This window comes from Loxodonta africana, chromosome 2 (genome assembly GCF_030014295.1).
Source record: "Loxodonta africana isolate mLoxAfr1 chromosome 2, mLoxAfr1.hap2, whole genome shotgun sequence".
Taxonomy (NCBI): Eukaryota; Metazoa; Chordata; class Mammalia; order Proboscidea; family Elephantidae; genus Loxodonta; species Loxodonta africana.
This window is the reverse complement of record NC_087343.1, coordinates 221,818,566-221,831,089: the sequence shown is the minus strand read 5'-3', so window position 1 is coordinate 221,831,089 and position 12,524 is coordinate 221,818,566. Positions and strand designations below refer to the sequence as shown.

Below are 12,524 nucleotides of genomic sequence, written 5' to 3'. Positions count from 1 at the left end.
ACAGGAGAGCCGTGATCTCTGGGGCCTTGGTTCCTGAGTCTCCTCTCTCAGTTTCTCTCCTGTGGAGTACCTGGACCCCACTGTTCGTTAAGTTGCGTGTAAGCACTGCCCTGGACAAAGGGAGAATGACCGATGGCGGAACTGCAGGAAGTGGAGGTCCTGGGTAGCACAAATGGTTTGCGCTCGACTATCAACCTAAAGTTGGGTTCGAACCCACCCAGTGGTGCTGTGGAAGAAAGGCCTGGCAATCTACTTCCATAAAGATTACAGCCAAGAAAACCCTACGGAGCACAGTCCTACTATGTAACACATGGGGTTGCCATGAGTTGGAATCAACTCGACAGCAATGGGTTTGTTTTTTTTCTGTAGAGAGTGGGGGGACTGTCCAGTTGTGGTAACACATTAAGCCCCTAACACCCTGGCATGTGAGGTTCAGGGATCGCTGGCTAGAAAGGAGAGCTTGAGGCCCAAATCCAAAGAAAAGAAATTAGTGATTCAGGCCTTGGGCTCTGGGGGCCAGTGCTTGGGTTCAATTTCTGGGTTTCCCTCTTTCTTTCCCCGTTGCCCTTAGGAAGTCATTCAAACACTGCAAGCCTCAGTTTCCCGATCCACCAAATGGGGATAAGAACCAGATGGTGGTTGTGGGGTTCCGGGAGCGCGCTCATATAGAATATACAGCACACTGCTTGCCACATGGGAAACCCTCAGACTACTGTCAGCTGCCTTGGTGTCGGCCCCAACTCACGGGGACCCCACGCACAACGGAATGCAACACCGCCCAGCCCTGTGCCATCAGCAGGATGGTTGGGAATCAGACCACTGTGATCCACAGGGTATTCACTGGCTGATTTTTTGGAAGCAGATCACCAGGCCTTTCTTCCTAGTCCATCTTAGTGTGGAAGCTCCATTAAAACCTGTACAGCATCACAGCAACACGCAAAAGGTGCACTGGCCGGAAATCGAACCCAGGTCTCCTGTGTGGAAGGCGTGAATTCTACCACCAAACCACCAACGCCTCATAGACTATTGTTGTTGTGTGCCATTGAGTCAATTCTAACTCATAGCGACCCTACAGGACAGAGTAGAGCTGCCCCATAGGGTTTCCTAAGCCGTAATCTTTTTGTTTTAAGCTGCCCTTTATCTTATTTTTTATTGTGCTTTAGGTGAAGGTTTACAGAGCAAATTAGTTTCTCATTAAACAATTAATACACATATTGTTCTGTGACATTGGTTGCCAACCCCATGACATGTCAGCACTCTCCTCTTCTTGACCTTGGGTTCCCTATTTCCATTCGTCCAGCTTTCCTGCCCCCTCCTGCCTTCTCGTCCTTGCCCATGGACTGGTATGCCCATTTAGTCTCGTATGCATGGTTAAACTATACGTGCTATTGTTTGTTTTACGGGCCTGTCTAATCTTTGGCTGACGGGTAAACCTCAGAAGTGACTTCTGTACTAAGTTAAAAGGGTGTCCAGGGGCCTTACTTTTGGGGTTTCTCCAGTCTCTGTTAGACCTGTAAGTCTGGCCTTTTTATGTGAGTTTCAATTTCGTTCTACATTTTTCTCCAGCTCTGTCCGGAACCCTTTACTGAGATCCCTGTCAGAGTAGTCGGTGGGAGTAGCCGGGCACCAACTAGTTGTGCTGGACTCAGTCTGGTTAAGGCTGCATTATTTGTGGTCTATTAGTCCTTTGGATTCTTTCCCTTGTGCTGCTCACAAGCTTTTAAGACCCCAGACATTACTCACCAAAGTAGGATGTAGCACATTTTCTTTATAAACTATGTTATGTCAATTGAGCTGGATTTCCCCTGAGACCATGCTTCCCAGCCCTCAGCCCAGTAACTTAGTCCCTAAGGGAGTCTGCATGTACCTATGAGCCTCGCCTTGGCCCAGCTGTGCTGGCTTCCCCAGTATTGTACACTGTCTTACCCTTCACCAAAGCTAACTACTTATCTACTGTCTAGGTAGTGTTTTTTCCTCCCCATACCTCCCCTCCCCTATAACCATCAAGGATTGTTTCTTTCTGTGTGTAAACCTTTTCATGAGTTTTTATAGTGGTCTCAACAGTATTCGTCCTTTGGTGATTGACTTATTTCACTCAGCATAATGCCCTGCAGGTCATCCACGTTGTGAGATGTTTCACAGATTCATCATCGTTCTTTATCATTGAGTAGCATTCCATTGTGTATGTACCATAGTTGGCTTATCCATTCGTCTGTTGATGGGCACTCCGGTTGTCTCCATCTTTTTGCTACTGTGAATAATCTAAGCTGTAATCCTGACAGGAGCAGATCACCAGGTTTTTTCCTCCCACTGAGCAGCTGGTGGGTTAGAACCTCAGAACTTTCGGTTAGTAGCGGAGTGCTTAACCGTTGCACCACCAGGGTTTCTATCAATTATTCTTATTTATTTCTTGAAAATTTCTTGGTTATTTATTGCTTGAATTTACAATTCCATTTTTTTTTCCACCAAAACAATTTTATTTGAGGCTTCGGAGCATCAGCAGAGAATAAATGCCTGATCCTTGGGCACTAATAGAGCGGGAACACTCACTCCAGGCTCCGAAGTCACATGGCTGCTGCCCTCTCCAGCCTGCTGAGAAGTCCTGCTGGTGGTCAGAGATCTTGCAGGGGAGACAGCCAAGCCATGCATCCTAACGCACGAGGCACTAACGCCCAGGAGTTTACATCAGGCATTTGGAAAAGACGACACAGGTGGATTTGGCTATAAAGCAGCTTATCGCTAAATCAAGCCGGGAGGGAGGTACAGAATGCCCCTCTCCCCATCGAATGCAGAATGCAAAAATCTAGTCTGGATTGTAAAAACTGCCTCCCTGGAAACACCATCATGTTGAGCTGAGAAATAACCTTGAAAGAACTACTTCTTGGCCAAGGTAAAGACATAAGCACGGTGCTCAGTACAGTCCTGTTAATTAAATCTCACCATTTTAAAATAAAGATCATTGGCTTGTTTAATACTTTTCTTGAGAGCCCCAAAGAAGTATTTTTTAGTCTTTTCTGAGGATTTTTTCCCCCTTCCCTTTTCCTCTGGAGGCAGGGGCAGAGGGCTCCTTTTATAACAGCACCCAAACTAAAGTCAAAATCGGCTTTAGTAGAGAGAATTTACTTCCACTTGAAAATCAACTTGAGCGTTTTTTTGTTTTTTATTTTGTCAAGACACCAAAACCCACCAAACACACTGCTGTCAAATTGATTCTGACTCATACAGACCCCCTAGGACAGAACAGAACCACCCCATAGGGTTTCCAAGTCAACAGCCACATCTTTACAAGGACTGGCTGGTGGGTTCCAACTGCCCACCTTTCGTTAGCAGCTGAGTGCGTAACCACTGCACCACCGGGGCTCTTTATCAAGACACACATTTCCCAAATGTCCCAAAAGATTATCAGTGGATGCCAAAAGAGGTTCGTGCTCACTATCTTGCAAAATGTAAGAGTTACAAGGTCCCTGCCCATAGCACATGTTTTCACGTGGTGGTTGTTACAGGACCTGGTTACTTGACCAGCTTCTGGTCAAGTTAAGCCTCCTCAGCTGACTGTCATTCCCACACCTCCGCCCCCACAACACCCTCCAGCCACCCCCCATCCTTGAAGACGGCCAAGTTCGGTCACATGTATTCCCATGACTTTGATGAAGGGCAACTAGAATCAAAGTTTTGAGCAGAATACCCTTTTGAAGTCGATTTTTTTAAAGGAAAATAATTAAGTCACTGTAGAAGTTATTTGGTAGAGTTTTTCTTTTTTTTTTTTTTCTAAGAATTAGCATGGCATCCCTTTCCTCTTAAGAAAAGCCTTGAATAACTTCAGAATTATACAAAAGTAATGAGTACGTTCTATTTATGGCGGGATCATAGCTGAATTATAACCTCCCCCCCCCAAAAAAACCCAAATGACAAGGTTAAAAATAAAGTATCTTCACACAATATATTCAATTGATAAAAAAAAACTTCAAATCACACTCATACTAGGTAGCTTGAAAGGATGAGGGGGCAAGAACAACTCCGGGGTTTTGTTTGTTTGAAGATCACCGTGCCTGAGGACAGGAGTTTCTTGTTACAAAAAGCCCCAATGCATGAAAATCTGAACGAGAGAAAAAAGAAAGTTGACTGAATTTACTCAGAGTGAATATTCAGTATCAGATTGTCATTAGGACTTGGTCCCTTGCAGCCTAGCTCAGCCCGTATTTTTTTCCAGCAGGTTTATGGCATTTAATACTTCCCCCGCACACGTGTGTAGACGCAGCGCTCGGTGCAGAGAGGCTGGGCATCCGCGCGAACTAAAAGGAAGCTGACAAACCAATTCCGAGAAAGCAAAGGGGCGCGGAGGCAACGTCGCTCCCCTCTGTGGCGACCCGGGAGCCAGCCACTTCGGAACAGTGCAGCTTTCAGCTGAGCTCAAGTAAAAATCCCTCATGTTGGCCACAAGCCTCTTTAGCAATGAGACAGCATGGTGGGGGGGGTATCAACACAAGGTGATTTTCCCCAGTAATAGCAGCATCTCGCCCAAGGGCCGGGCACCTCCTCCTCCCTGGAAGGAGGTGTCGCTTAACAAGAGGAAATCGCGTTAGGAGCAAGTTACCGGTGTCCTCCCGCGTCCAGCCTCGTGGAGGGGCTTGGGGGAGGGGAGCTCACAAGTTCTTCAACACTCGCACGCGCCTCCTGGCTACGCCCCAGGCAGGGGCTGGCACCACTCCAAGTTCCCAAGAGCGAGCACCCTTCACTCCCCTCGCCCGGTTCCCCGGATCCCCTTTGCATTCTCCTCTCTCTCCTCCGGGGGACCGGAGTTGGTTGCTTTTGGGGGCGCAGCTAAGGCGCGCGAACACATCCCCGGGCGCCCCCAAGCGCCCCTAAACAGCCCGCGGCTGCTGCCGGGACACGGCGGGGGCGGCGCGGTGCGGATCTGGAACCCGCCGCGCGGGCGAGCGCCCAGCGACCTACCTTCTGCGGAGGTGTCCCGAGTAGCATCTCCAGGTAGTAGCCGCGGCCGGAGTCCCCCTGCAGGTTGTCCACCATGGCTAAGAAGTTGGCCGCGCCCGCGGCGGGCTCCAGGGCGAGCGCCAGGCCGTCTGCCCGGGGCGCGGCGGGGGGCGCGGAGGCGGCCCTGGCCCCGGGGGTGGGTGAAGCCCCGGGGGGCACGGCCGCGGCCACCCGCAGGGGCAACGTGAAGGGCGCCGGGGCCAGCGCCGGAGCCGCTCGCAGGAGCCACTGGGCCAGCAGCGGCAGCAGCAGCGCCGGGGCCAGCGCGCCCATGCCAGCGCCGGGGCCCGGGGGGTGCGCGGCCCGGCCCGTCCCGTCCGCGGCGGCGGCTCCGCGACTTGCCGGGCGTTGCGGGGCTGCAGGCTGGGCGCACACAGGGCCAGCGGGCGGCGGTGGAGCGGGGGACGAGGCTGGGAGGAGGAGAAGGAGGAGGAGGATCTCGAGAAGGGGAGGATCTAGGCGATGAGGAGGAGGTGCCGAGCCCTCCCCAGCCCGCGCGGCCAAGTTGAGCAAGTTCTCTGCCGCTGCCCCCTCTGGCGGGCGCGGGCCGCCCCGCAGGAGCCTGGCTCCTCCCCCGCGGCCAAGGTCAAGGCGGGCCGTGGGGCCCACCAGAGAGTGCCCGGAGCCGCTGCTGCCCACTCTGTTTGGCCTCACGGCGCTCCTTTTCCCCGGGAAACTCGAGTCCCGAAATTCCTCGGAACGTGCCCCGGCGGCCACGGCCAACGGATGTGACGAGCCTTCGCAGCTACCAGGGGGGAAAGTTTCGGGAACCCTTAAAGGGGCAGGGCAGAGAGGGCCTGAAGCACCCCCTGGCCCCGCGCGAAAGGGGGCCCCGCCGGTGTTCTCTGGCCCGGCAGCGGCAGGGGCTGCCAGGGTGACTTGGGGGTCAGAGAGGAGAGGAAGGAATAGTACAAGCTACGAGCATCACACGGGCCAGGATCCTGTGCCTCCGCTTGCCAAGTACACCCGCTATCTCCCTTGGGCCCACGCGTGGTCCGGATCACGTCCCGTCTGAGGACCACCTCCTCGCCTGCCAGTTTCCCCTTCCTCATTCCCTGAGTGATCTTTAAGAGATCTCAGTGGAGGCTGGGAGGGTCAAAGGGTGAGCCTTCACTTCCCTTTGGTGATTTCCTCCTAGAAGTCATGGGGTGGCCCTTTGCAGCTCGCTGTCTGCGGGAACCTCTCCCCTTGCCACAGTTACCCGCTGGCGAAGTGGCGTCCCGCAGCTGGCCTCGAGCCTGGAGTGTGCGTGCTGCAGATGCTGCCAGAGCTGCTGTCGCCTCCCCCGGGTCTCCCGTTAGTACACCTAGTAAATTACTATCTCCACCCAGAATCAGGGCCCAGAGTCTACTCCGCTGCCAGTCTCCTGTTCTCTTCCCAGCCAGCTCTCCGCGGATTATCTAATTAATACTTGTTCAGCCTTAGACACCAAGCCGGCAGAAATACCTTCAGTAATGCAAGCCATGAGGGTTATTTTATTTTAGGTACTAAACGCAGGGGGGACGATTATACAAGCCAACGTCCATCGATTTCTACTGAAACAAGGAGTGGGAAAAAGCTTTCTGCCTCCTCCAGCTGAATTATGTTAGCTGTTTTAAAAACAAACAAGACTGTCTTCAAACAGTGGGGAGGTAGAAACTTAGCCTGACTCCTGGCTGCAATTTCTATCCACTTCTACTGAAGATTTGATATTTATTCCTGTCTTCCCAATTTTAGAAACCCATCTAGCTCTGGAGGGATCCTTATGTCAGGGACCTTCAGCAGTATTGATTTTTAGATGACTTTAACTAGAAATTATATTCTCCCCAAACTATCTCCCAACTTTATAACAAAATCCCCACCAGCACAAAGAAAGGCCTAGTTAGGCCCCATGATATAATCTAAATTGATATTTCACATAAATCTGCATAGTTATTTTAGAGCTATTACATTCATATATTCATATTTCAAATTCAAGGTTGTAGAGGAAGTGTGATTTTTTTTTTTTTTTGAATGATTGTTTATATTCCTTACTGTCCAGTCCTGACAGGTTCAAAAAGTCAGAGAGCTCTGTGAAGAAAACAACCCTTGTAAAAAGCACATGGAATTTATTAAAGACATTGACATAGGAGCTACATGACATAAGTTCAACATTAAAGATATTTGCTCTCTCTCGTAATTAAAAAACACAAGGGAAATTTTTGGAAACCAAGTCTAATTAAAATTAGGTTTGTACTTCGTGAAACCTCTGACTCCAACTAGCGAAATGGTTCCTGAGTTTTTTGTTTTAAAAAGAATAATTTAGGTTATGGGTAAATGGATGCTTAAGATGTAGCCAGCCAGGGTCTCGTGCAGTTTTAATGGATGGCAGAGCTCTCTCGTCAGAAAATAATACAAGTGGAAGTGACAACATTTTGTGACTATCTCCTTGGCCATCTCTCTTTTTATGAATGGTCTGCAAGTTCTTGATTCCTACTTAAGACTATGGTGATGGCTGAATTTGGGGTATTTTAATGGAAACCATATGTGGTGGTCCTCTCATGGGGCCATGTTGGTTTTATATCATAGCAACCTTGAGGCCTTCCCCAAGAGAGAATCTACTTCCCAAAATGTTGGTGAACAACACAGGGGAGAGAAAGAAAAGGTGAAGCCTACCATAACCCATAGCCCTTTCCCAGTATCCCCTTCAGACTTCCCTGTCCTCCCTCACTGCACCCATGGCCTCCTCCTTCTTCCTACAGGTCTCTGAGCACCTTTCTTTCCAGCTGCAGACCTTCTAGATCCACTCAAAGAAACAAAAGCCGTAGAATTAGATGAGTCCTCCCTCCTTGGAAGGAATCCCTGGGTAGGGCAAATGGTTAAGCACTCAGCTACTAACTAAAAGGTTGGTGGTTTGAGACTACCCAGAGGTACCTCAGAAGAAAGGCCTGGTCCTGCTGACCTATTTTTGAAAGGTCATGGCCACTGAAAACCCTATGGAGAACAACTCTACTCTGACTCAAGTGGGGTTGCCCCACATGGGAATCGACTGGACAGCAACTGGTTGTGGGGTTCCCTTCCCCCCACTTTGGAAAGGGCAAGCATTGTCATTAAGCATCTCCCTGGGCAGTGAGGGTGAAGAAGGGTCTCACTCTCCAGCCCAAAGAACTAACCAACAATTCCTTTCAGTAACGTGTCTGCCAGAACGTTGTCACTATTGTGCTACACTGATGCTCGCTGGCTCATCCAGCTAGCTCTGGTTCCTTTTACACCAGCAGTTCTCAAACTTTTTGGTCTCAGGACCCCTTTACACTCTGAAAAGCTTTTGAGGACCCCAAAGAGCTTTTATTTGAGTGGGCCACATATATTAACATTTACTAAATTGGAAATTAAAACTGAGAAGTTTTAACAACATGTAATGGTTCCTTAAAAATAACAGCATAAACCTATTACACAGCATCATAAATAACCTTTTTATTAAAAACAAAAAAAACTATTTTCAAAAAAATCAGAAGGATGGCATTCTTTTACATTTTTCAAATCTCTTTAATGTCTGGCTTAGACAACAGCTGGCTTATCATAGCTGCCTCTGCCTTTAGCCTGTTAGGATATCACGTGCCATGAAGCTTCTAGAAATTTCCACCCAACACTCATGGGAGACTGAGTGAAAAAAAGGCAAATAACAGTTCAGTATTGTGATAATTTTATGTGTCAACTTGACTAGGCTATGGAGCCCAGTTGTTTGGGTGGACACTAGTCTAGACTCTGTTATGAAGGATAGGTGGTCTCTGACAGTTCCATTCTGACGACTCCACCATTTGACGTAAGTCAAATACCTCTTTCCATCATAAGTCAGTTCGGACATAAGTCAAATACCTCTTTTTTTAAGTTGTCATTATTATTGCCTTTTTTTATTATCAGTATCTTTATAAATCCAATCCTTATTTGTCTTTGGGGTTTGGAAACATTACATAGAAACTTAAAGATATGTTTTAATACATATATTAAAAAATAAACACATTTACTCCAACGATGAAGGAGAGTTGGATGACACTGATGTTTTGCCAGTTGCCGTAATAACTCCAGAAGGTTCTGGATCATCTGGATTATCCCTGGGAGGGAGGCTGGTGCTTCTAGTCAGGAAATTGGTGAGAGTTGTCTCTATGGTCCGTGTCTGTCTTCATATATTTCGTGGTAACACCTCACTGCATCCCGAATGTGCCTATCAACTTTAGCAAAGTGATCATCATTTGGGTCCATGTCTTCAAGCAACGGAAGCCCCTGATTTAGTTGAGAAGTATAAATCTATACGGCTGTGTTTTGAACAGTAAATCACAAAATTGAACATCTGAGGACAACACTGGCAAATTACACACTGCAACGTTGCACGTAGTACATATTACAAAGGGTGAGATGTACGAGAAAAAGGAAAAGGATGGTCATAAGTGAGGTTCGCCATAACTAGAATACATGGTAAATCAGGGACGACCTTGGTTACACGTGATTACATGGGTTGGCCTTAGGTAAAGCCGATTACCCTCCATACTGTGGCTGGACCTCATCCAAACAGGATGAAGGCCTTAAGAGCAAAAAGGGAGTTTTCCTAGGGTGTGTTCTGCCTTCGGACTATAAATGGGCATTTTGCCAAAACTCCTTCACTCTTCCCCTGGCCAAAAACAACCACAACAAAACAAAAACAGTTGTGGAGGAGTGTGACTCATGGCAACCCCATGTGTTGCAGAATATTACTGTGGTCCATAGGGTTTGCAAGACTGTGATGTTTCAGGAGCAGATCCCCAGGCCTTTCTTCTCAGGCACCTCTGGGTAGGTTTGAGCTACCAACCTTTTGGTTAGAAGTCAAATACTTAACTGTTTGCATCGCCTGGGACTTCTCCCCTTGCCTGACCTAAAGATTTTGGACTTGCCAGTCCCCCTACCCCCAACCCCCATCCCCAGGCATTGCATGAGCCAATTCCTTAAAATAAATCTCTTTATATATACATATATGTACACACACACACACACACACACACACACACACGTATACTCACTGGTTCTGTTTCTCTAGAGAACCCTAAGCCCAGGAAGAGGGAGTAGTCACCAGTGTGGAATGCTGCTGAGAGGTTGAGTAAGAAAGACAAGAATTGTCATGAAAATAATTTTGACCTAAAGGACTTCCTAAAAGGATCAGACTACAAATTTGAGAACCCATGTTTGTGTTTGGCTGCTAACCAAAAGGGTCAGCAGTTCGAATCTACCAGCCCCTCCTTGGAAAACCTGGCAGTTCTATTCTGTGTTAAAGGGTCACTGTGGAAATCCTGGTGGCGTAGTGATTAAGTGCTACGGCTGCTAACCAAAAGGCTGGCAGTTCAAATCTGCCTGGCGCTCCTTGGAAACTCTATGGGGAATTTCTACTCTGTCCTATAGGGTCGCTATGAGTTGGAATCGACTTGACAGCAGTGGGCTTTTTTTTTTTTAATGAGTCAACAGCAATGGGTTTGGTTTGGTTTTGAATTTTGCACTATCTTTCTTTGGTTTCTACATTTGCGTCTTTGAGTCACTTTTAACATGTAATTATTGAGTCCTTTTTATGTATCAATGGATCCCTGGTGGTGCAGTAGTTAAGAGCTCGGCTGCTAACCAAAAGGTTGGCAGTTCGAATCCACCAGCCGCTCCTTGGAAACCCTATGCAGCAGTTCTACTCTGGCCTATAGAGTTGCTATGAGTCAGAATGGATTTGAAGGCAATGGGTTTTCATGTATCAGGCACTGTGTCAGCCACTGGCAGCAAAAGGCTAAATAGGATCTGGCCCTTACTCTTGAGTTGGCAGACAAGATCCAAGGACATCTTTCCTCTTCCTCCTACCCAGGTACCTCCCCAGCTGCCTGATCCCCAGTGGGAGCTTATCAATCCCTCTCTGCTTTCTCCTGAAACTTTCTTCTGCCGGCCTCCTGGCTACATCTCAGCAACTTACAAACATGCTTAAAATTCCCTCTTCTCTTAAAACAAGAGCTTCTCTTGCCCCTACACTTCTGCAAGGAGGTGGGGTAGATACTGCCCTCTATCTCCCTTCCCTTTATAACCACACTTCTTGAAAGTGCTGCCTGCATTCACGATCTTAACTTCCTCCTCCCAGGCTCACTCCTTACCCTGCAAAACTCCACCTACAAATTGACAGGCTACGTAGACATTTCTCAATCTTCTTTCTTACTCAACCCCTCAGCAGTCTTCGACGCTGGTGACTACTCCCTCTTCCTGGGCTTTCTTTAGAATGACCTGGAGATCCTTAAACAAATGACCCATGCCTGGCCTCCTCCCCTGAGGTTATCATTCAGTTAGTTTGGGTGAGGCTGCAAAATTGGTAGTTTTTAAAGCTGCCCAGGTAAAACGAGAATTTTAGCTTGGGAGAAATGAGATATAGATGTCAGACAGGAGAGGCTAAGGAGCTTTGTAGTCCTGAATTTGTTTCAGAAATGTTAGTATGTATTCCTGTCTTAGCTTCTCGGTGCTGCTGTAACAGAAATACCATAAATGGGTGGCTTTAACAAACAGAAATTTATTTTCCCACATTTTAGGGGCTAAAAGCCCAAATTCAGGACATCAGCTCTAGGGAAAGGATCTTTATTGGTGGGCAGGGGATCCTTGTCTCTCGTCAGCTTCTGATCCTCAGTTCTTTGGCAATCTTCATGTGGTGTGACATCTGTTCTCCTTCATCTGTAGTGCCTTACTTCTGTGCCTAGTCTGCACTTTTTATAATTCAGAAGTGATTGGTTTAAGACACACCCTACACTGATATGGCCTCACTAACATAACAAAGAAACTCCTGTTCCCAGATAGGGTTACATCCACAGCTACACACCAAACCAAACACCTTGCTGTCAAGTCGATTTCAGCTCATAGCCAGTCTATAGGACAGAATAGAACTGCCCCATAGGGTTTCCCAGGCTGCGATCTTTATGGAACCAGATTGCCACATCTTTCTCCTTTGGCACGACTGGTGGGTTCAAACTCCCAACCTTTTTTTTTTTTTCTTTTTTTAAATTGTGCTTTAAGCCAAAGTTTACAAATTGAGTCAGTCTCTCATACAAAATTTATATACACCTTGCTATGTACTCCTAGTTGCTCTCCCCCTAATGAGACAACACACTCCTCCTCTCCATCCTGTATTCCCTGTGTCCATTCAGCCAGCTTCTGTCCCCCTCTGCCTTCTCATCTCCCCTCCGGACAGGAGCTGCCCACATAGTCTCTTGATCCAAGAACCTCACTCCTCACCAGTATCATTTTCTGTCTTATAGTCCAATCCAATCCCTGTCTGAAGAGTTGGCTTTGGAAATGGTTCCAGTCTTGGGCTAACAGAAGGTCTGGGGACCATAACCTCTGGGGTCCTTCTAGTCTCAGTGATACCATTAAGTCTGGTCTTTTTACGAGAATTTGAGGCCTGCATTCCACTGTTCTCCTCCTCCCTTGGGGATTCTCTGTTGGGTTCCCTGTTAACAAACTGCCAATCTTTTGGTTAGCAGCCAAGTGCTTAACCACTGCGCCACAGGACTCCTTTCCACAGGTATAAGGGTTAG

The 12,524-nt window shown here is 47.8% G+C and overlaps 1 protein-coding gene across 4 annotated transcripts in view; it reads right to left on the bottom strand.

Moving 5' to 3' along the window:
• The window catches only part of BACE2 (beta-secretase 2), a 116,733-nt gene extending 111,453 nt beyond the window's left edge, over positions 1–5,280 (bottom strand). For all 4 annotated transcript variants that reach the window (XM_064279474.1, XM_064279476.1, XM_064279475.1 and 1 more), the window contains exon 1: positions 4,954–5,280. In XM_064279474.1, the coding sequence (XP_064135544.1) occupies positions 4,954–5,265 (312 nt within the window). In that variant the 5' untranslated portion in view covers positions 5,266–5,280. The remainder of the gene's footprint in view (positions 1–4,953) is intronic.
• Positions 5,281–12,524: the final 7,244 nt, after the last annotated feature.